The 25,321-nt window shown below is 44.7% G+C and overlaps 1 protein-coding gene across 4 annotated transcripts in view; it reads right to left on the bottom strand.

The window, feature by feature from the left end:
* col4a6 (collagen, type IV, alpha 6) overlaps nt 1-25,321 on the bottom strand; it is a 419,493-nt gene that overhangs the window by 26,426 nt on the left and 367,746 nt on the right. For all 4 annotated transcript variants that reach the window (XM_041194995.1, XM_041194994.1, XM_041194996.1 and 1 more), the window contains 6 exons: nt 24,146-24,253; nt 10,262-10,443; nt 5,939-6,002; nt 2,246-2,320; nt 1,123-1,230; nt 515-622 (listed from right to left, as the gene is read on the bottom strand). In XM_041194995.1, coding sequence (XP_041050929.1) covers nt 515-622; nt 1,123-1,230; nt 2,246-2,320; nt 5,939-6,002; nt 10,262-10,443; nt 24,146-24,253 — 645 coding nt within the window. The remainder of the gene's footprint in view (nt 1-514; nt 623-1,122; nt 1,231-2,245; nt 2,321-5,938; nt 6,003-10,261; nt 10,444-24,145; nt 24,254-25,321) is intronic.

Below are 25,321 nucleotides of genomic sequence, written 5' to 3'. Positions count from 1 at the left end.
ACTTCAAGGTTCTGCTCAGCTAGGGGAGGCCTCCACCTGTAGTATAACAGGCCTGCTAAAGGCCCATGACAGGGAAATCAAGGGTGCCTCTCAATTTATAGGCATTGTTCATCTCTGTTTTGCTGTGCCTGTCAAGCACCCAACAAAGCAGTTGAAAAAGGAAAGGTTATCCTAATAGATTAGAGAAAGATGGATGGACATGTAAGCATAACTATAGGTTGAAGAATCCACAAACTAAACTGAAGCTTGGAGCCATCAGCTCTTCAAACAGGTTGCAGTGCAATCTATGTACTCGCATTCCAGAAAGAGCTGGATTGATGATCCATTCAGCGAGAAGGAGAGGAATAAGAAATTGTTATAAGAAAAAAATTAATTGTGCAATGGTCAGTTTGGGCCCCAAAACAGCAAATGGGTGATAGGCCAAGGTAGATGGGATGAATTGTCTTTTCACACTTCCACAGTTCTTATAATAATGCACATCTAAGCGTAACACTGGGGTAGCAATAGCAGACACCTTTCTGTCCTGGTCGACTAAATTGAGCTGAAGGCCCTGGAGGACCCGCACGTCCTTGCAATCCTTGGTAACCTGGAGTTCCAGGAGCCCCTTGCAGCCCGGGAGCACCTAAGCACAGAAGAACAAAGCAAAAGAAATGGTTTGGTAAGATGACCTCAAAGCAATCTTTTAAAGCATTCTTATCTCTGTGGCTTGTGATGAAGCTGAGAAACATTGCACCTCAGGAAAGCTCCTGGTCGCACTGATCAGCTTGCACTCATTGAAGCAGCCATACTGTGGTAGGTGCAGACCCAACGTTAGAGCAGTACTGAGGTGATGATCTGCACATTTTAAAATGTACACAGTGCCCGTGACATCTGAGCAATAGGCCATGAGCTCAATTCCTTCCAGACCTCTGCCACGCTGCACAAAACAGGCATCTCTTCTCCAAAAATGTTTGATAGAGAAGAGGTTTAGGAGAGGTTCTACAATAGGTGGAGAAAGTCAGGGTAATGAAATAAGACGAGACAGATTCAGTTGAAGAGACACTGCTGCCACAGTCTTATTGGGCTGAATGGCCTGCTCTGTGTCATGCTTCCAAGTTTACACAATACAGTATAGATTCTCACCTGGGCCACCTGGACGGCCACTTTCTCCTGGTGATCCTTTGACTCCACTAGGCCCAGGACTACCAGAGAAACCAGGATCACCGCGCAAACCAGTTCTCCCTCTTTCACCTGAAATTAGAGGAAATCACAACATGGTAAAACACCTTGCCAATATATATGTAAATACCTTCCAAATGACTGGGAAGAACATAGGGTCAGTGTGGTCTCCAGGATTGGTTTTGAGGGGCAGGAGTGGTATTTTCCAGATTTCCACTTTAATTGGTCTGGATTTTTAAAATCTGGTCTTCTGTCTCCCTCAGAGGTTGGCATGGCTCTGGGTGGGTAGGGAGTGTCTATATCATGGATGAAGCATCACAACATCATGAGGCAGGTTAGCTCGACCAATGAGTTTTTTCCTGTCCAAGAATTTTTTGAATGTTCACGTGAACGGTTAAGAACAGTTGCAAAGAATTCCAACATCCTTTTACAAGTCACTTGGTCTCATTGTCTGCCCTGCAGAACAAGCTCGTCCTGCTTTAATTCAACTGCAGTGAGGCAGTATATTTTAGATTACTTTTCATTCCAACTTTTTTTTCCTCTCCTCTTCGGTGTCAGCTGTGGATCAGTTGCTAGCACTCTTGCAACTGAGTCATAAGGTTCTGGGTTCAAATCCCACTCCAGGGCTGACGCTCCATGACAACGCTGAGGGAGTGCTACACTGTCAGAGGTGCCATATTTAAGGTGGCCCATTGATAAACTGAGGCCCCACCTGCCTGCTCGGGTGGAAGTGAAAGATCCCATTGTGCCATGTTAAAGAAGAGTGGAGTTCTCTCTGGCGTCCTGGCCAATATTTATCTTTCAGCTACAAAAACAGATTATCTGGTCATTATCACATGGCTGTTTGTGGGAGTTTGCTGTGTGAATTTTGGCTGCCGCGCTTCTTGCCAGCGACATCTTCCATGGGTCTCCAGCGGTTGTCTCCTGCCGCTTGAATTTCTACTCCAGCCAACCAGTCAGGTACTGATTTAACAGACCTAGCAGTCTGAACCTCCAAAATGGTGGAGGCAGCTGGCAGAAAATATAAGATATTCTGCATGGCGTGTAAAGAACAGAATACTCAGAGGGATAACTCCATTTATCTCACCTGGGTATCCTGCTTGACCAGGCTCTCCTTTTATTCCTACATCACCTGGGGCACGAAGTATATCACCACGCTCACCTGTATAGTCAAGAGAGAGTTTCCTGTCATATGGACAAGTTAATGATGCAACAATGAACCCTAACATTTTAATAAAGGGATCTCACTACTGCTGTGAATGCTGGGATAGCACAATCTCCATTATAGGCTTTCACTTTGTCACACTCTTCAACATAAAAAAGCAAGACAAATACCAACAATTCTCAATGCACGTATGAGATAGTGATTCTGAAATGGGACAACTTGATCCCATTTATAAGTCTTTCGGAAAATGAGGGAGTGTTTGTAAATCTGGATATTTCATACCTAATAAAGAAGCCCAAGCTGCAGAAACCAACTTTTGTCCATGGATCACAGTAACAAAAATATGGATTCTTGGAAATACAGTGGTCCAAAATGATGGCGAGTTCATGGTGCCTACTGTTATTAATGTTCAAGTCAGGCAGCGAGTTCAGGGAATTAAGAGACATGCCCCATGAATTGTGAATCTCCAGAACTTGTTGGTCACTTTATGCCACTCCATTGTTTGCTTCTCACAAACAGCAAACTCAACCTGCCCATTATTTTTAAAAACCTGCTGGTTTCACGCAAGAACTTGAATTAAATTTATCACTGAAAGCTAGGGCTGGAATGTAGCAGTGTTAATGCATTGCCAACCAACCTCTCCAGCCCAGAAAAGGAGCAACTTGAACTGTGGCGTCTCATTCCTGCATGCTGTAAATTCTTCTTCGAGACATAAAACACTATACATTTTAAATTTAGTTTTTTCTTACTTTTCTGTCTCTTTTTCTTCCTCCCTTAATCCAATATTTCTTTTTCTCTCTTCATTTCTTCTTCTGTACCTGAATAGACTCTAATTAGCTTACTGTAATTAAGCCACTTTCTCCATCATTCTTCTGTTTCTTTCTTATGCTTAAATCTCACTGGTTATGGAGACACTCTCTTGTCCTCATCCTTCACTAAAGCTCCATTCAGCATTGTCCCTGAGACAGCACTTAGTCTCAGGGAGCAGTGCGCTCTTTCAGACGCATGCGTGCAAGAGTGCACTTTGACAGATGGGGAATCCCTCCACCCCCCGTTTCGGCGGCAGAGTTCGGCTGCCCGCCCACCGCTGAACCGGTGGGGCCCTCATGCCCACCAAGGTCAAAATTCTGGCCATAGTAAATGATTGCCTCTCTGCTGATATTAATGCTAATATATTAATGATATTAATTGTAGTCATCATGGAATCATAGTAATTTACAGCACAGGAGCCCATTCAGCCCATCATGTCTGTGCTGGCTCTTTGATGGAGCAGTCGTGCTTAGTCCCACACACCCTACATCTTGCCCGCAGCCCTGTAAATTCCTCATCCTCAAATATCTGTCCAACTCTGCTTTAAAATTATCTAAGAAGTCAGCTTCCACCACCTTTTCAGATAGAGCTTTCCAAATCCTGACAAAAGATTGGCCTCGTCTTCCCTCTGGGATTTTTTTGCCAATGATTTTAAATCTATGACCTCTGGTTATTGATCCACTTGCGAGGGGGAATAGCTTTTCTCTCCTCTGTTCTACTTGTAGCTACTCCTACCAGGAAATCTGCTATGTCACACATTCTTCAACTATGACTTTTCATGACTAACTATGGGGTCATACTGTGTAGGGTCCCAGACTCTTCACAAGCGATTGGCCACATGCTTTCCTAAGCGTCATGACAGTGCTCTAGATGTGTCACACACACTGTGCTGGCCTTTGCCTTCTGAGCCATTGTCCTAATAGCTCGTTCAGATCTTTTGCCTCATCCACTGTGCCCAATCATTATGCACTTAGTGATGTTCCCACACCACACCAGCCAAAGCCGATGGGTCCCTCACTTAGTTTTTCACAACTGCTGAATCGAGGTCCTGGGGTATGGCCGCTGATGTGCACAACCAGCTGCTTCGAGTCATCAGTGAGGGTTGGGGAGTTGTGGGACACCGGTTTCTCCTACCAACACTCCTTTTTACATGGTTGTGCAGATTGGCTGGAGATCAAGGGTACGAGCGCTCACAAACATCTCCCTAAACCCCCAAAACCCACTTTATCAAAATCCTCATCATCTTGGAAACCTCCATTTGGTCACCTCTGAACCTTCTCTGTTCCAAGGAGAACAAACTGAACATTTCCAACCTCTCCTCATAACTGAAGTCCCTCATCCCTGGTAACATCCTGGAAAACCCTTCTATACTCTCTCTAAGGTCTTCCTGAAATGTGGTGCCCAGAAATGTCCGCAATACTTCAGCTGAGGTCGAGCAAGTGACTTATAAAGTTCTAGCATGATCTATTTGCTTTTATTTCTATTCCCCTATTTATAAACCCAAAATACCCCAGATATTTTTTAACCACCTTGCTCAATTATACTTCCAGCAGTCAAGTGTGTTGATGCCTGGGTCTTTACTGATGTTAATCCAGCTCCTTCAAAATTCACGAGCCTGGATTCTTCCTATGGTGGGAGGGCTGGGCAGGAGCAGGAGCGGAGCTGAATGCCGCCCATGATTGGCTGCGCGCCGCCATTTTACACGGGCAGACCAATTAAGGCCCACACAGCGTAATACACATTCTGTAGCGCTTCAGCGCTATCTGTGCGAGCGGGGGGAGGAGGGAGAGTCGGGGCCAGTGTTCTTTCGCACATGTACGCGGAAGAACGCAGCAATCTCCCTGAGGCACGGAGCTGCCTCGGGGAGATTGAATGGATACAAAATTATTATAGAGTCGGTTTAAAAATTTATTCAAACATGTCCCCACATGTGACTGTGTCACATAAGTTGGGACATGTTTGTAAACGTGGGAACATCTTTAAATTAATTTATAAAAGCTTCAGGAAACCTCATCCTGCCCGTGGATGAGGTTTCCTGAAAAACGCGAAGGCCGCTTGGGCTTTTCGCCTGCCCGCCAACTTTAAGGTTGGACGGGCAGTGTTCTTAACCAGTTTAATTAATTTCTCAATGGCCTTAATAGGCCCTTAACATTTCGGTGAGTGCGCAGCCAATTCCAGCACGCCCTATGAACGAAATATCGCGATGGTGCACGATGATGTCGGGAGGCACGCCCAATGACATCGCGCGTCATTTTATGCGTCAGCGTGTCGGGACCACCCCTGAACACCAACCGGAAGATTCTGCCCATGGAGACAAAGGTTTGCTCCTGTGCTGTTAAGCCTGTGATCTCATTGAGCAGTAAGTCACGGGTTTGATTCCAAACTCCTCTTGGGTCCCAATCCTAAAGGTTGGCGGAACACAAGTAACTCACTCAGGCTGCTATTACCAACCACAGTTGAATTTGTTTCTTAAATCCAGCATTGAACAAAACAAAATAAACACAAGTTTCTAATTCACTGTAACAACTTTAGTTGGGATTCTAGTGAAAGTGCCAATGTTCAATATATAGAAGTAACGGTGGGTAAGAAGCAGTATTTCCTTTAAGCTGCATGGGTGTGTGGCAGCACAGAAATCCAGAACTTATCACAACAAGCAGGTCACGCACAATCAATGTTCCCTTTGAAGTGTGTGCAGGGGCAGCCTCACGGCAATCTTAAATGGACCATGCAATGCAACAAACAAGTCACACACGGCAAAGGAAAATTGGAGTTAACATGGATAAGTAGAGTTGGCCAACTTCTTACCTTTTGGGCCAACAGTACCCTGTTCACCAGGATAACCAGGACGACCTGGCAAACCATCATTACCCTGTTAAATACAAAGTATTTCAAATATAAAATATTGTAGTGTGCTCCGGATGAACATACAGTATCCATGACATATGCTTAATCCACTTTCACATACACAGCTTTAACAGCCTAAACCACTGCCCAACCTAACGTTCCAAATACAGCATATTTATCAATCATCCAGTTTATAATGATTGTTAGTCTGCACAATAATGTAGAGTGCCACAGCACCATTGAAGATGCCAAGCTCCATCCTCCACTCTGCTGAATCTTACTGAGTGATGGTATATTGACATCATGGAGCTTTGTTCACCTTGCAATCTCATTGAGTGATTGGGTGGAGGTTGGAACCCCCACTCTGGTGAACTCCCGGTCACAAAAATTTGAGCTTAACTCTGCACCATCCCTAAACATTCTGCTGTGTGATGGCCCACAGTGTCAGTTGTACACTCCTCTGACCACCTGACATGTACTGAGTGATGAGGCACAAGTTTGGCTGTTCACAATCTGCTCAGTTTTCACACTCAAAATGTTGGTGGGACGCAGATTCCGTTCCCCAGTTTGCTGAGCTCTCAATCTCGGCCAGGTCAATGCTGAAGATATCCATTGGAGAGAAAAATCAGACAGCGAGTGACAACTGGGCCATTCTCTCATAGCCCTCACAACCAACTGAGTGGAGTCCTAAAGGTGACTCAAACTCTGTTATCTTGGCTTCAGGTGATGTACAACTGAGTCAAATCAGAAAGGACAAAATGGAACCAAAAGGTTGGGGCATAATGTTAAACACAAAATGAGTAGCACACTGCAAAACCTCACCAGGAAACATCTGCATATTCAGAAGCATAATTTTTTACACAAAATAAGTTATTATTTTGAATGCAACATGAATACTTCAAATGCTTTGGAGAAAACATTTCAAAATCAATCATTTTTATTTGTAGTTTGCAGAAATCCATAATTAAGCTAAATATATTTACTTAGGCTGGGTGTGCAAATACCAGGAGTTCATGCTGTTAATAATTTTTAGACTGAAATCAAACTTATTATATATTTATTCTGAATATACTGGGGTACAGTTTCCACTTTGGATGCAGCCGGCGATCCGAGCATGTCACCCATTTATGTATCGCTGAATGTAAAATCTTCCATGTACCAACACAATCAGGCTGTGTTTCAGGATGTAATTTTTCAACAAAAAAAAATCTTTTGCTCTAAAAGATATTTCCCGATGTATTAAGAGTGAAAATGACTGAACAGAGAAACATATTGCCGAAATTTTTCTTCTTGCAGCCCTGAGGACAAAAATTTGGGCAATTCCTGTGTTTGCCCCGGTGAAACATGTCTCTCTTTTCAAAAATATGCAAGTTCTGTATTACCAAGTGGCTGTAAGTGTGGTAATTTAGTGCAGTTTGATTAATGCAGCTGAAAATTGGGCTGTCACAGAAAGTAAGCATTTTAAATCAGTATCTCACTGATTATACTGAGATTATATTAAATAACTGAAAATGACTTGAAAAACTATACGAAGACTTGTGCTAGTTATACTGGTGTACAGTTAGTTTCTTAGTAAATTAGAAAGAATTCAAAGGCTTGAATTTTCACGCAGATAGAGAGGCGCTCCATCTTTGTGCAAATGGCGGTAGAGGCCCAGATCTGCAACTCCCTCCCTAAAGCCAACCCCCACCATTTTCACAGGGCGGGGGGGAGGTGGGGGAATGGTGGGGGGTTCTAATCTACACATTCTTGGTTCAAAGAGGCAAATACATGTGTTGAAGTGCAGCTGCCTCAGTTAGATCTGATTTCAGCTAGTAGTATGTCTAAAACATGACATGTGCACTTTAGACCAGATAAGAGAAGATCTAAAGCTGCTGGAGTACTTTGGGGATGTAGGGTACCCTTTTGAATGTGGTCCCAGGACACTTTTGGGAGATGTAAGATGCCTTCTGGGAGTGGTAAGGTGCCTTTTGGGATTGTTAAAAGTAGACATAAGTGTGCATATAAAGTGCATCAACTCATTGGAACTGTCAAGACAGCTGTCAAGAGGTCTGTCAACAGAACAGTCAAGAGAATTCTCAATATAGCTGTTAAACTATCAAGGGGTTTAAATGTCCTGCCCTTTAAATAAAAAAAATTCTGTGTGTTTAAAAAAAATGGGTGCTTGATATTTCATTCTGTCTGCTGACATACACCTGAAGGTTATCATTGCAGGATCAGTGCTGCAGGACTGATTTCACAACTTTTCATTATCACAATGGGGTGCCTATCAGTTCACAGTTTGATTGACAGCTCCAAGTGGTTACAAACTCTTTGAAGTGAGACGACGAATACAAAAGCTTCTTTTCATAAGGGATTAAAGGAATTTAAATGTAGCGAATGGGTTTTTATCAATGAGTGTTTTTTAAAATAGTGACACCATCAATAGACACTTAAGAACTTTATTTAGTCTCAGCACGGCTCCTGAGGTCTGTGCATGGTAGGCACTAGATGAGTTGCATTTCAGGTGTTAGGGCAAAATGTAGTGGGTGGGTGCATGGGTTGGCATGAGCTGGCACTAAGTTTGTATAGGGGCTATAAAGGGCCATGGGTTGGGTGGAGGGGCACAGGTTGGCATAGGGGCCAAAGGGAGTGGGTGTCAGGGCATAGGGGCTATAAAGTCATGGGGGGTGGGTGGGTGGGCATAGGCTGGCATGGAGTGTATGAGGGCCTATGAGAGGTGGGTAGAGGGACATAGGTTGGCATGGAGAGTATGAGGGCCCATGTGGATGGGTGGGGAAATGAGGTGGTACGGTTTGGCATGTATAGGGCATGAGGAGTATGTGGGGGTGTGAGGGCTGTTTTCTGTTTTATTATTTATTATCACAGCCTCGACCAAGTGCCTGTCGCACAACCCGTCTCCGCACCTGGCGGGCCTCCGACCTCTTTCTGGGGTCACACATTATGGCTCCAATTTTCATCGCCCCCCCACCCACCTCCGGACCAAAAAAATCTGACCTTCTGGGCACTTTTCCTCGGGTTGAGTTTGTGGGGCTGGGTATTGTCTCGATTTAATGCTCTTGACCCACAGAACACAGAATCACTCTGGAGAAAAATTCAGGCCAAAGCTTTTGCCTAATAGTGTCTAATAGTCTATTACTGTTCTTGCGCCCATAAGAACCAGAATAATTTTAAGAGCCTCCTCGAAGGCCTACAAATGGGAACAATTAATGGAAACTTGCGATGGCAATGAATTCGATCAGGGGGTTGTGTCCTATTACATGGGCAGGACTAGCTTCTGGTATGATGGTTTAAACTTGTGCAAAAGATCACAGAAACTTAATTTGCACTGAACCTAATTTGCACTTGAAATTCTGTTATCTTTTGCACTGGTTTCGCTAAATTCAGTCAAATTGCATTGGGGAAAGCAGCAGAGACTCCTGTTAAACATGTTAACTATTGCCCCCAGCTGAGTTGTGTTCTGTGCCTTTTCAAAAAACCTTCAAAGCACTGGGTTAGTGATTAAATTCACCCCCCGTTGTAATAGTATTCGATGAAATTGATTTGATTCCTGGTCTGTGCCGAGATAAAATTCAGCCAAGTATCCAGCTCCTGGTCACCTACCCCTCACTGGAAAGTGATCCTATATGGATGACAAGCAACAGATCATGCTCCAAATTCTCCTGCAACCAGCAGAAACTATACTGTTGGGATCACATGTGAAAAATGGCCAATAATACATAAGGAGGTTTTGACTGTGGCACAGTTGGAGGGTACTCTTACCTCTGAGTCAGAAGGTTCTGAGTTCAAGTCCCACTCCAGCAGACCTGAGCACAAAATCTAGGCTGACACTCCACACTAAACTGAGGGAGTGCTACACTGCTGATGGTGCTGTCTTTTGACTAATACATTAAACTGAAGCCTTGTCTCCTCTCAGGTGGACATAAAAGATCCAATGGTGCTATTTTGTAGGAGAGCAGAGGAGTTAACCCCAGTATCACCAAAATAACAATACAGATTGTCCAGACTTTATCACATTGCTGTTTCTGGGAGCTTGCTCTGCACAAATTAACCACTGTGTTTCTCCATTATATTAAGACTACACCTCCAAAAAGTATTTCATTGCCTGTAAAGTGCTTTGGGAAGTCCTGGAGTCGTGAATGGTGCTATATGAATGCAAGTTTTCTTTTTTTCATTACCCATCTAACTATACCTTAGTCTGAATGACTGTCATTACAACAGGAGGGTAGAACATTGGAAATACATCTTTGCAAAGAAGTGATTTACACTTAACAGGATTCCTACCTTTTCTCCTGTCATTCCAGGGAAACCAATAATACCAGGGGTCCCTTTCAGTCCTGGTCGCCCTGGTGATCCAGGAAATCCCGGAAGCCCAGAATCACCTGGTCTACCTTTCTCACGTCCAGGGAGGCCTCTTAATCCTGGGAGTCCAGGGGTACCAGCTGGTCCTGGCAAACCTTTGTTTCCTATTTAAAAACAAATACAGAAGTGACTTCATCATTTAAAATTAACTCTATGACGTAGAATTTCCACTTGAAGCACAACTAGCAAAACAGGTGCAACGTGTGCCCAAAATGTAGTTGATTTTAAAAAACCCTCTTTTTCCAAGTTTCCCACAAACTCATTTGTGTATCAACAAACGTAAAAATCTACCATGAACCAGCGCAGGCTGGCGCACTGACCTCTACCTCGCAGAGGCTGAGCGTCAACTCGCAGACACTTCCTCCTACCTCCCCCTGGACCATGACCCCACCACTGAACATCAAGCCATTGTGTCCAGGACTGTTACTGACCTCATCTCCTCTGGAGATCTTCCTTCCACAGCTTCCAACCTCATAGTCTCCCAACCTCGGATAGCCCGCTTCTACCTCCTACCCAAAATCCACAAACAGGACTGTCCCAGCAGACTGATTGTGTCAGCCTGTTCCTGCCCTACAGAACTCATTTCTTGCTATCTTGACTCCATTCTCTCTCCCCTTTTCCAGTCCCTTCCCACCTACATCCATGATTTCTCTGACACCCTATATCATATCAACAATTTCCAGTTCCCTGGCCCCAACCACCTCCTCTTCACCATGGATGTCCAATCCCTCTACACCTCCATCCCCCACCAGGATGATCTGATGGTTCTCTGCTTCTTCCTTGAACAGAAGCCCGAACAATCCCCATCCACCACTACTCTCCTCCGTCTGGCTGAACTTGTTCGCACACTGAACAATTTCTCCTTAAACTCCTCTCACTTCCTCCAAATAAAAGGTGTGGCTATAGGTACCTGCATGGGTCCCAGCTATGCCTGTATCTGTTTGGGTATGTGGAACATTCCTTGTTCCAGCCCTACTCTGGCCCCCTCCCACACCTCTTTCTCCGGTACATCGATGATTACTTCGGTGCTGCTTCATGCTCTCGTCTGGACCTGGAAAAATTTATTAATTTTGCTTCCAATTTCTACCCCTCCATCACGTGGTCCATCTCTGACACTTCCCTCCCCTTCCTTGACCTCTCTGTCTCAATTTCTGGTGATAGACTGTCCACCAATATCAATTTCAAGTCTACTGACTCCCACAGCTACCTCGACTACAGCTCCTCACACCCCACTTCCTGTAAGGACTCCATCCCATTCTCTCAGTTCCTTCGCCTCCGTCGCATCTGTTCTGATGATGCCACTTTCAAAAACAGTTCCTCTGACATGTCCTCCTTCTTTCTTATCCGAGGTTTTCCACCCACAGTGGTTGACAGGCCCCTCAATCGTGTCTGGCCTATTTCCCGCGTGTCCACCCTCACACCTTCCTCTCCATCCCAGAACCATGATAGGGTCCCCCTTGTCCTCACTTATCACCCCACCAGCCTCCGCATTCAAAAGATCATCCTCCGCCATTTCCGCCAACTCCAGCATGATGCCACCACCAAACACATCTTCCCTTCACCCCCACCCCCCCCCAAACCCCGGTGCCATTCCGCAGGGATCGTTCCCTCCGGGACACCCTGGTCCACTTCTTCATCACCCCCTACAACTCAACTCCCTCCCACAGCACCGTCCCATGCAACCGCAGAAGGTGCAACACCTGCCCCTTTACTTCCCCTCTCCTCACTGTCCAAGGGTCCTTTCAAGTGAAGCAGCATTTCACTTGCACTTCCCTCAATTTAGTCTACTGCATTCGCTGCTCCCAATGCGGTTTCCTCTACATTGGAGAGACCAAACGCAGACTGGGTGACCGCTTTGTGGAACACCTTCGGTCTGTCCACAAGCATTACCCAGACCTCCCTGTTGCTTGCCATTTCAACACTCCACCCTGCTCTCATGCCCACATGTCCGTCCTTGGCCTGCTGCATTGTTCCAGTGAAGCTCAACGCAAACTGGAGGAACAGCACCTCATCTTCCAATTAGGCACTTTACAGCCTTCCAGACTGAATATTGAGTTCAACAATTTTAGATCATGAACTCTCTCCTCCATCCCCACCCCCTTTCCAATCCCCCTTTTTTCCAATAAGTTATATAGATTTTTCTTTTCCTACCTATTTCCATTATTTTTAAATGTATTTCTATCCATTGTTTTATCTCTACCTTTTAGCCTATTTCAATTCCTTCCCCCCCACCCCACCCCAACTAGGGCTATCTGTACCTTGCTCATCCTGCTTTCTACCCCTAATGTCACCTATTATCACATTCATTAAATAATATCACCACCTTCAACACCTCTTTGTCCTTTTGTCTGTGACATCTTTTGGTTATCTCCACCTATCACTGACCCTCTATCCAGCTCTACCTGTACCCCCCACCCCCCCAAACCAGCTTATATTTCACCTCTCTTCTATTTTTACTTAGTTCTGTTGAAGGGTCCTTCGGACTCGAAACGTTTACTGTGTTCCTCTCCGCAGATGCTGCCGGACCTGCTGAGTTTTTCCAGGTATTTTTGTTTTTGTTTAACAATTACAAGCTTCCTTTTTTTTTAAAGAAAAAAGGAATTGCTTTAAAATATATTCCTTTGTTTATTAAAGAGCCTTAACTTGGTGCAGATTGGTTAACACAGTTGAAATTGAGTTCATCACAAAAAGTTAAACATTCTTAAGGACATTGCCAATCCAGCACTTGAGTAACCCAAATTTAAATTACTGAAAATGAATTTTAAAAATGTACGGGACCACTTGCTGGTTAAGTTTGAATACAATTGTCAGTTCCTTACTATATTAAGTAAAAAAAAATTAAAATATATTTTAAAATGTGTCCAGCTGTGTCGCCGCACTCCAAAGAGTCATCTTAAGTTTTGAAGTCTCCTCGAAGGCCTGACAATGACTGCAATTAGCAAAATGGTGATTAATTAATCCTGTGGATGTGGCCAATTTTGAGAGTAGGGCCTAGCAAAATAGGGCAAAAGATTTCAGAAACTTCAGTTGCACTGGACAGAACTTGTGCTTAAAATTCCAAGATCTTTCGCACTGGTTACGCCAATTTTGGGCAAGTTGCGCAGAAAAAACAGCACAAATTCCAGTCCCACATGTATTAAATTTATTTAATTTTATGACAGACTTGGGTGAAGAATGCATTTAGCACCAGTACAGGAATTGACATTAATGTTACCATTACCAACAATGTATATAATAGTTCAAAAAGGGACACAGATACCCTGTCCTACACATCTAGAGTACCACAGCCAGCTTTGTGCCTGTCAACATAGAGAAGAAATTGAGCAAAGGGCCTGGGCCTAGTGTCAGTGCAGCTATTGCATTCAAGGCCCCATCATCTTGAATGCTTGAAGGTGAAGGAGGATTTTAATGGTTTGACTTTATTAAGAGATTATTGTATAAGTTAGGTGATCAATGACAGAATAACAATAGGCTAGCCAAAACAGCATGCAAATCCAGCAGATCACAAAATTATGAAATGGATACAAATGAAGAAGCCAATGTATAATCTATTCAAAATGACCCCATCAGCCATCACAGTATCCAAACGCCTTCAAACTTAATTCCAGGGTTTTCATCTCCATTGTCATGTTTGGAAGCCCATGCCAAGTGTTGACCACATACATGAAGAAGAACATCCTGACATCAGTTGTGAATTATCATTGACAACCTTACAGTTTAGTGTGTTGGAGGCAGTCTGATCAATGAAGCACTTCTGAGGAACAGGCAGTTGACACGAAACACTGACACTTTTGCCAGTTGCTTGTTGAATCCCCTTGTTCAGTATTTTCTAAATTATTTCAGCCTTCCTTATCATAGATGACTCTAATTGATGAGTCTCAACACTCCATAACTTTCCATACATATATAAGAATTAGGAGCAGGAGTAGGCTACTTGAGTCTCCTCCACCATTCAGTAATATCATGGCTGATCTAATTTTAACCTCAACTTCGCATTCCTGCCTACTCCTGATAAAACCTTTCACACCACCTTGCTTATCAAGAATCTATCTACTTCTGCCTTAAAGGTTTTCAACGACTCTGCCTCAACCACCTTTTGAGGAAGAGAATTCTAAATTGGCACAAAACTCTGAGAGAAAAAAAATTCTCATCTCTATTATATGGGTGACCCCTCATTTTTAAACAGTGGCCCCTTGTTCTAGATTTTCCCACAGGAGGAAACATCTCCACATCCATCTTGTCAAGTTCCCTCAGGATCTCATTTGTTTCAATCGATTTTACATTTCTAAACTCTAATTTTGGGTGCACCAGTCCTTGTTTTGTGCTGAAATTCTGGGTAAAACCTATAGCAAATCTAGTCTAATAACTCCTTTTAGCTAATGGATTTATTTTATGGCTCCATTGAGATCTTTCTTCATTCTTTGACAATGATAGAGCATCACATTGCCTCATTTTAAATCAAAAAGTTCAAGCCTGTTTTATGCTTTCATTGGATGGGGGTGTTACTGACAACACCAACATTTGTTGCCCTTGAACTGAGTGCCTTTGCTAGGCTATTTCAGAGAGTAGTTCAGAGTGAACCATGTTACTGTGGATCTGGAAGCCAGACCGTGTAAGTATGGCAGATTTCCTTCCCTAAAGGGACTTTAGTGAATCAGATGGATTTTCACCACAATCAATGAGTTCCATAGTCACTATTAATGAGACTAGCCTATCAATTCCAAGTTTTTTTCAAATAATCAATTGAATCTAAATTTCACTACCTGCCATGGGGGGATTAGAATCCATATCGCCAGAGAATTAGCCTGGGCCTGTGGATTACCATTACACCACGGATTCCTGGCTAAAGCTAACTTAGTTTACAAAATAAAACGAACAAGGCCATCAATAACTCACAATATATTGTTAGAGGCTTTTAGTAGATAAAAGACCTAAACTCTCAAAAAAATTGTAAGTTTTAGGACAAAACTAATCCTTTGTAAATAATGTTTAAATATACAATGTGATTCTCCTTGCCCTCTGGAAATTTCAAATGGTTGGCTCCCAGCATACAGGGGAGGATTTTACTTGCCTGTATGAGGTGGGATCATGGCGGGGGAGAGGTAAAATTGAGTGGGGGGTGGGGCGCAGGGAGCCAGATCAGCTCCCCAGTCATGTCCACCCACCAGGGAACTTTACCCAAGGGGAGGGACAAGCTTCAGATAGGCTTCCCTGCCGCAAGGAGAAAGGAACCAAATTTAAATCTTCAAATGGCCTATAAATGGCTATGTTACCAGGCTGTCGCCATTTTGCCGATGGCGGATTGATTCTGCTCTGGTGGGGAGGCTGCCAGTTGAATGCAGGCGGCCTCCCAGCAGCAGCCTTGGGGCGGACGCAGCTTTCCATTCAGACAGGGGGCTGCGGGGCAAGGCAGGCCCCTTTCTGATTAGCTCAGAGGGACCTCCCCATCATCAGTCCATCGACGTTGCTTCGGCCTACCTGGTGTAGGCTGCAGTGGTCACTGTTCCTGGTGGCGCTGCTGAGCTGCTGGCCCTCTGATTGGGCTGGCAGCCCTTGGGGGCGGGCAGCTGTCCTGCAGGATGGTAATGCCTGTAAATTCAGAGGGGGAGGGGGGTGAGGTTGTCCTGCCGGCAAGCTGTGCGTATTGCCAACACATATTTCTGGCTGCAGTTGGGACTGAAGAGCTTTTTGATAAAAATCTGCCCCGAGTTGCTTCTCTGAAATATTGTACAATTATGTACTTTAGGACTTCCATTGCAGAAAAAAAACTTTAAAACATCACAAGTTGAAATGCTATAAAGTCCTAAATTGATAAACAACTTCTAAAATAAAATAAAATTTAAAACACAACAGAGGGGACGTATAAATGTAAGTACAATAAATAAATGTAAAAAAAATATATATGTACCGACTGTGGTTTTAGATTGACCGTGCTCTATAGGTAAGTGCAGGTAGCAGATGAAGTCCCAGGACTTCACTGTCACTGGATCAAAATCCTGGAACTCCCTTCCTAACAGCACTGTGGTTGTACCTACACCACGTGGACTGTAGCGGTTCAAGAAGGCAGCTCACCACCACTTTCTCAAGGGCAACTAGGGATGGGCAATAAATGCTGGCCTAGCCAGCGAAGCCCATAATCCCGTGAATAAATAGAAAAAAACTAGCTGCACCAAACAACTTCTGCCACTAGGTGGAGCCCAGGATTTCAGAATGGGAGTCAGCAGCCAGGAGCAAGAAGAGGAGCAGCAAGTCTCCGGTGGTGGCAACATACACCGAAGGCTTTAAAGGTAAGAACGGAGGAATGGGAGCCAGCAGAAGAGGGATTTAGAGCAAGTGCAGGAACAGGAGCAAGGCTAGAGCCAAGGCCAAAGGCCAGGTGGGAGCCAGGGTGGGAACCATGCCAGAGGAGGAGGAGCAGCTGAAGTCCCCACCCGTGGCAATGGACCTGAGGGCATTAAAAGTAAGAATGGAGGGTGAGAATGGGAGCCGGGGGGGAAGAGGTACTTCAGGACTGAGGGTGGGTGTGGAAGCACTGGGGAAAAGGTCATGTGAGCAGGCAGGCCACAGAACAACAAGTCTGTGGCAAACAATGTTAAAGTGAAACTCTCAATGTTAAATGGACACATTGATGTTAGTTAAAGACGTTAATACGAAGCAATGTTAAGTGAGTCAATGTTAACTGAGGGCTTAGTGTAGCTCAGGAGAGCTGAAGGCTAAGGGAGTAAGCCCTGACAAAAATTCTGGAATGGAGGCCAAAGACTGACTGATGCCTAAATATGTAATCTTTCCAGCAACCAAGCTGGTGACAAACATAGTGCTTCGTACTCCTTCGGATTTAACCAGGGAGGTTGAAGGGGGGGTGGGGGGGGTGCGGTGGGGAGAGAACGCAGATGGTTGGGTAGCTCATGGTCTCCATTAAATTTTGCCCAGGTCTGTGCCCTCGAGGACACTCCAGTTTTGCTGCAGAGCATTAACAGAAGGGAGACAGCAGTTATGACTGATAAGCCCAACTTGATTGGAGCAGAGAATGAGTGCTACGGGCTGTCTTCATTGATGGGAGGAGCCATCTCGTCCCACTGGTCAGCCACTGCTCACCTCAAGTCCGGCAGCCCTGACTAGTAAGGTGCTGACTCTTCAAAGAGTCTTCAAAGCTTGGAGCTTAGAGAAATGAACAGAATCCATTGCACCAGGCAAACAAATGAAACAAACAAACAAAAAGGAAGAAGATTGGCAAACTGGAATATCAGGACCATGTACAGAGGACTGGCAGACAACTTGCAGCTGGTCAGTTATGCACACAGGACAGCTGTGATTGACATGGTATTTGATAGGTTGAACATGAACACAGCCTCCCTATAAGAGACAGGGCTTGCCAAGAGCGGATCAATGAAAGAAAACTATCACGTGGTTTCATCTAGCAGGGGAAGAGTTCAGCGGATACGTCTGAACAAGGTCTAAGCTTTGCCGTAAGGAACTCACTACTTTTGATGATTGAATCTCCCATCAATGGTTCAGAACGTGTTCTCTCCTTCCACCCCTCAACTCAAACAGGGCCAGTTAACCTCGCGAGTACCTCTGCTCCTATGCTGTGTTCCACCACAGAGGTGAAAGACCAGTTCTATGAAGAGATTGACACTATCAGCAGAGTCCCTGGGCTGCATCTTCCAGTCGGCGAGCAGGGGTAGGGGGTGGTGGTGTGGGGCCTGCTCGCCGATGTGTAAAATGACGCGGGGTGACGTTGGGCGCGCGTCCCGACATCACCCCTCGTCATTTAGGTTGTCAGTTCGGCGGGCGTGCAGCCGATTCAGCTGTCAAAGGCCTATTAAGGCCATTAAAAAAGTAATTAAGCTGATTAATGGACCTTAAGGTTGGCGGGCAGGCGAAGAGCTCAGGCAGCATTCAGGAAAAACATGAAACCTCATTCATGGGCGGGATGAGGTTACATGAGATATTAAAATTTGGATGAAATGTCTAAAAAAAAGAAACTGTCGTGTCCCAGCTCTTGTGACAGTGTCGCATGAGGAGACATGTCAATCATTTTTTAAATCATCTTTATTCAATGTTTGACACCCGAGCCGATCTCCCTGAGGCAGCACTTTGCCTTAATTGGCCTGCCCATGTAAAGTGGTGGCGCGGCCCCGATCGAGAACCCGCCTGCTCCCGCACAACACCCCCCCCGCCTCCCAACAGGGGGGAAGATCCTGCCCCCTAAGTCAGAACATCTTCACCTACTGGGGGACTTCAATGCAAAAGTGGGTTGCAGGCCCATAAGGCACAGCTCTCCTGCCTCAGACATCATGTCCTGGGAAAGATAAATGAGAACGGACAGAGATTACTTGAGCTTTGCTGCTATCACGAGCTTTGTGTAACTAACACCTTCTTTCAGAACAAACCAGGCCACAAGGTATCCTGGAGACATCCAAGATCAGGGCACTGGCACCAGCTGGATCTGATCATCACCAGGCATGGCTCTCTGGACAGCATTCTCAATACATGTAGCACTGACTGAGATACAGATCACTCCCTGACGCGCACCAGGATGAGGATGAAACCCTTGAGGCTTTTGCATTCAAGGAAGAAATGTCATCCTTGTGTCAATGTCAACCATACGGCCTAAGCAAATAAAAAACTACTGTTCTGCGACTCGTTTGAACAAGTGCTCTCTGACATTCCCACGCAGAGTGCAGAAGTGAAATGGAACATACCATGAGACACAATCTACCACACTCACACTCTCAATATATGGGAAGCAAGAGTTGAAAAATGCTCATAGGTTCAGGGTGAAAATCACTGTGATGGAACCTGTTATTGAAGTCAAGTGGCCCGCTCTCATTAACTACAAGAGAGATCCGAGTGATTAGACTCTGAATGCACCAAAGCCACTCGAAGTAAAGTCCAACAGACTCCCAGGCGATGTGCCAATGGCTGCTGGTTACAACTCTGCCAGAATATCCTTCAACACAGAGAATTCTAGGGGCATGTTTTTTTTATTATTCATTCATGGGATGTGGGCTTCGCTGGCTGGGCCAGCATTTATTGCCCATCTCTAGTTGCCCTTGAGAAGATGGTGATGAGCTGCTTTCTTGAACCGCTGCAGTCCATGAGGTGTAGCTACATCCACAGTGCTATTAGGAAGAGAGTTCCAGGACCTTGACCCAGCGACAGAGAAGGACTTAGGTCGATGCTGGGTGGTCTGTCCGGTTTCATTCCTTTTTTGTGACTTTGTAATGGTTTGTTACAACTGAGTGGTTTTTAAGGCCATTTCAGAGGGTATTTAAGAGTCACCCATATCGCTGTGGGTCTGGAGTCACATGTAGGCCAGGCCAGGTAAGGACAGCAGATTTCCTTCCCTAAAGGACATTAGTGAAGCAGATAGGTTTTTACAACAATTGACAATGGTTTCATGGTCATCATTATACTTTTAATTTCAGGTTTTTATTGAATTCAAATTCCACCATTTGCCATGGCGGGATTTGAACCTGGGTTCCCAGATCATTATCTGTGGGTTACTAGTGCAACGCCATCACCAACAGGAATCAAAAAGGCAACAGATCTATCGGCAAAGGAAACAGCTCCACTGAAAAAGGCATGGAGATCATAACCAACTGTAATAGACAGTTGGAGAGAGGGGTGAAACAATACCTTGAGTTGTGCTCTAGGGAGAACACCATTACTGAGGAAGCTCCAGGTACTATAGAGAGCCCGCCTGCCATTGCAGAGCTGGGTTTCGAATCAGCGGTGGAGGAGTTTACTAAAGGTTTTGACTTGTTTGCCATGAGCAAAGCTCCACATTCTGATGCTATACTTGCTGAACTCATCCAAGCACAGGAAACCGGCAACTCCTAGAGCATCTGCACAAACTTCTCTGTCTCTGCTGGAGGGGGGAGGACAGGGCCCCAGGATATGCATGATGCGAAGATCATGACCCTGTACAAGAATTAGGGCGAACGCAGTGACTGCAACAACTATGAAAGCATTTCCCTGTCGAGCATCGTGGGAAAGCTATTTGCCCGTGTTGCCCCTGTGCAGGTCTTGGCTGAACACATCTATCCCGAATCCCAGTGCGGTTTCAGAACTGGAAGATCTACAATTAACATGATCATCTCAGTTCGGCACCTGCAAGAGAAATGCCGAGAACAAAGATGCCCCACTGTTTATTGCCTTCATCAATCTCGCTAAAGCATTTGACGTGGGCAGAGGTGGTCTATTTAAGCTGCTTAAGGAAATTGGCTGCCTGCCAAATCTGCTCTATGTGATCTCCTCTTTCCATGATAACATGATGGGTAAGGTCAGCATTGACGTGGCAACATCGAAACCCTTCGAGATCTACAGTGGGGTCAAACAGGCTTGTGTTCTGGTAAGATTTTTTGGCATTTTCTTCCCTTTCCTGCAGTCATATGCCTTCAGTTCATCTACAGAAGGTGTCTACTCACATGCCAGAGCTGATAGGAAGCTGTTCAGTCTTGTTCACCTGAGGTCCAAGACAGTAATGCCAAGTCCTTATCAGAGAGCTGCTCTAGGCTGATGATGCCACACTAACATTCCATACTGAGGAATCTCTGCTGTGTCAAATGGACAGGCTCTCTCATGCCTGTAAAGAGTTGGTTCGATCATAAGCATCAGGAAGAGAAATGTCATGGTCCAGGACGTTGCCAACCACCATCTATCAGCATTGACAATATGACGCTGGAGATTGTTGATAGTTTCACATATCTAGGTGTCACAATCAGCAGCAATCTGTCACTTGATGCTGAAATTATATGCCTAAGCTGAGTAAGAGAGTGTGAAACAACAGCAACCTGACTGAGTACACCAAATGGTGAGTCTAGCAAGCCTGTGACCTCAGTGCACTCCTCTACAATGGACAACATATGCTTGGCAGGAGATGAGGCTGAACAACTTCCACATTCACTGTCTCAGACGTATCCTTGGCATCTGTTAGCAGAACAAGGTCACCAACTCAGAGGTCCTGGAGCATGCTAATTCCATCAGAATGACTCCCACGCTGGTTTGGCTATGTTCATTGGATGGATGATGGCCGTATACCCAAAGACCTTCTGTATGATGAATTGGCCACTGGGTCACGACCTCCGGGGCATCCATACCTCCACTACAAGGTCACCTGCAAGTGAGATACGGAGATGACAGATATTGACACTGACGACTGGAAGAGTTGCTAACGGCCGTGACCTCTGGAGGCTGACTATTTGGAAGGCCATTGGAAGAGGTGAACAGAATTTAAAAGCTCAGCTGACCAAGAAGAGGGCCCAGAGGAAACAGGGGCCAGCAAACTGTGCACATTCCTAGCCACTGTCTTCCTATGCAGCAAATGCGACAGAGACTGTCACTCCAGGGTGCGGCTCCTGAACCACACGAGGTGATGCTTAACTAAGAGTTGGTCATCACAGTGCAAACCATTGTCTTACGAGACAGAGGGCTGCCATGATGCCGGGAACAGAGGAAAGCAAATTTTCTGATTGCACCCTCCTGATTTGGAACCATGCTCACTGAGGGGAAACTGTGCACACACAGCCACTAATTTCCTGTCCCTACAAAACAGCAAAATCATATACTGCACGCACGCAATTTCCTCACATGATGCTCCAATTTGGCTTGGCTCCATGGTTGGTGATTGCAGTCAGAAAAATTTACTGTTGGATACATTGCTAAGGGTGACAGCTTGGTCTCAATGGCATTGTCATGTTACATTGCTTAATTCTCTCTCTCTTCAGGTACCATGCCCTAAGAGGGTGTTGGTGACCATGGACCTCCATGTTAATCTTGCTCTGGAGGCGTAGACCATCTTCACCCAATTTGCGAGGCTCTTTAGAAAGATCATTCTTTGGTCTACCTCAATCTCTTTTACCATTAATCTTTCCTATCATCATCAGACTTTCTAAATCATGATTTTTTATTGCGTGCCCAAGAAATTCCAACTCACCCTTCCTGATCTTGGCTAGCAGATCTCTTCATTGCTGGTGTGACTTGTCCAAGATATCTTCATTATTCACCTCAAAATCAGCGACCCTGCAACCTCAATTTTTCTCAGCATTGCTTCACTGGTCCTTCAATACTCACTTCCGTATGTCAAAATTGGTGTGATGTAGCATTCCAGGATTCTCAGCTTTGTTTTCATGGCTAATTTTAAGTTGATCATAATCTTGTTCATTTTTTTCAAATGCATCTTTGGCCATTCCAATCCTTTGTCTTATTTCTTGATCTCACTTTCCGTCCAATGTCAACATACTTCCTGAGTAACAAACCTGCCCTTTTATGAGCCCTGGAAGGATCCCACCGTATAAATATATATATATAAAATGGAAAAGACGCGGAGAGGGTAAAGGCTAAAGGTGTTGGGCCCACTTCATTATGTTAATGAGGCACCTAACCAACGCTGGGAATAAAAACAGAAAATGTTCGAAGAACTCAGCAGGTTCGGCAGCTTCTGTGGAGAGAGACATTTCGAGACATACGGACTCGAAATGTCTTCCTTAGATCTGAACAGACTTGAAATGTTAACTCTGTTTCTCGCTCCACCGGTGTTGCCAGACCCGATGAGATCTTCCAGCATTTAATGTTTTTATTTCAGGCTTCCAGCATCCGCTGCATTTTACTTTTGTCATCCGTTTATGGACCTTTCCACAAAATGCGTTCCCAGTGAATGGGCCAAGCCTCAGGCCTTCGCTGCTCAGGATTCTGAAGCAGCCCCTGCGGCTGCCAACTACAGTTAAATCTTTAATGAAATATATAGTTTTAAACCTTTCTTTGGAGCCGGGGAAGCAGGAGAGCTTCCCCCCACCCTAACTCCATGGTCCCAATGACCATCCCCCTCCCACAGCACCAGTTGCCTGTTCCTGATCCTTCCCCCTTCCGTCAGGAAGATATGATATGTTATCAGGAAGGTGAAGTCCGAGGACATAGGCCGGGATTTTCCAGCCCCGTCGCGGGTGGGACCTGCCGTGGGTAAGGCGGCGCCCCAGCCAGATGTTGATTGACCTGTGGCAGATCTCAGTGGTGGGCGGGTGTGGAAAATCCCACCCATAGTGAAACAATGGGCATTTGCATTTAAAGGGGAAAATACGTACAAAGGAGCAAAGGCTTGTGTGTGTAAGGGTCGGCAGGCTAAGATTCAACAAGTGTGAAACACCTTCAGCCTGTATGCACCAAACTGCTGCCTCCAGGGACTGAAGTTAAGCGAACTCACTTTGAATTCGACTGTTCAGGGTACAAAATCTGTGTGTCTTACTGTTGCCTTAACGGAAGTGTAACTGGGAATCAGATTAACTAGGGGATTTAAAAGTTATTATAGCAGTAATTTGTAGAAATATGTATGTGCTTACAATCTTTTTTTTATTAATAAGTGTTTAATTTAGTTTTATAAATCCTCTTAAGACTCAGTGGTCTTATTATGACTGAATTCAAAGCCCGCATCTCGAAACATACAAATTGAAAATTAGTTGCGACAGTTGTTTCAAGTTTCCCTCTGGGATTTGAACAGCTCAGCATTTACCATCTGCTGTGTCATAACATGCCTCCCTAACTGAGAGCCACTCCTTGTAGAGGTGCAACAGCCTCTGGTAGATCATCCCAAAAGTGAAAAGGAGGCCTGGGATCCTATTCTGGGACTTCCTTGGGCCTCTCTGAATGGGCACACATTGGCACACTGCCTGGTGACAGTTCAAAGGGATAATAACTATCAATTAAAATTGTAGCAGGTACTCAAGTAGCACATCCCACTTCCTCAAAATGCCACCCTTGATCAGAATCAGACCAGGTAGTGCGATTTTAAAATGAAAGAAAAATTACCTCTTGGCCCAGAAAACCCTGGAACCCCAGGTCTGCCAGAGTCACCTTTCAAGCCAGGACTGGATCTTAAACTAGGAGGCCCGGACAATCCACTAGCTCCTCTATCACCTGAAGGAAAAGGAAAACAAAGAAAGTGGCTATAAACATGAATCAAATGGTAAGCAGCGAATGACAGATCCTAACGGGAATTGAGTTGACTCACCAAAATGACTCACATAAAAACCAAGACATTAAACGTGTCCAAATCAGATAAAAAAGCTTGTTGTATACATTGTCCACTGTTACACCACCATCAATTATAAGATGATTTAGAAGTACAGATCGAATATCCTTTATCCAAAACCCTCGGGGCCAATTGCATTTTGGATTTCAGATAATTTTGGTTTTTGGATACCACATATAAACTTACGTTATAATAGCCTAAGCCTAGGCTAGTTATAGTCTAAAGTACATAAAATGGCTAGAAAAGTAAGATATAACACTGAATAATAAATATGGGGTATCTGTAATAAGTTTCTTTTTGACATGTTCAGCACAAAAATTGCAAGGTAAACAGTACAAGCAAACAACTAGACTTCCTGTGCTAAAGGGTGATGAAGCTCAAAAAAAAAGTATGGTTTTTGGAGGCTTTTGAATTTATGGATAAAGGATGCTCAAACCGTACAACTATTTGCAGTTAAAGGAATTATTACATACCTGAACACTGGCACAAAGCAATCAAAAATACTGTGTGTTTGAAATTAGTTTACAAGATTGAGTTACGCTGATAGTTTGAAGGGTAGAGGCACTGCCTGCAGTAGATCTAGTCTTATAGTTTGCAAAACTTTCATTCATGCTCAATGATCAATGTGCTGAGCTCTGCTCAGGCACCAATATGGAAGCAGGCTACAATTGACTCTGGCATTCACTTGGTGGAAAGCAAATAATACTGGTAAGGTTCCTGGCTCTGAGCACCAGTTGACATTGAAGGATTTACGTCTGCAACAAAACTGAACACAATTATAAGCCATGATCTTAATGTGGGTTGGGATACAGGCAGGTGCGGGCCACCAGAGTAACCCACCCCGATGTCAGCAGTGTGAGGCCTGGGATTTTTAGACTCCCAGGTTCCACATGCAGGCTGCCAGGTGCTTTCCCGTCAATGGGGAGGAGCAGAATGTCAGACTTCACGAGGCT

The sequence above is a fragment of the Carcharodon carcharias genome, chromosome 9 (genome assembly GCF_017639515.1).
Source record: "Carcharodon carcharias isolate sCarCar2 chromosome 9, sCarCar2.pri, whole genome shotgun sequence".
Taxonomy (NCBI): Eukaryota; Metazoa; Chordata; class Chondrichthyes; order Lamniformes; family Lamnidae; genus Carcharodon; species Carcharodon carcharias.
The sequence above is the reverse complement of the archived record's forward strand: the minus strand, read 5'-3'. Positions and strand labels throughout refer to the sequence as shown.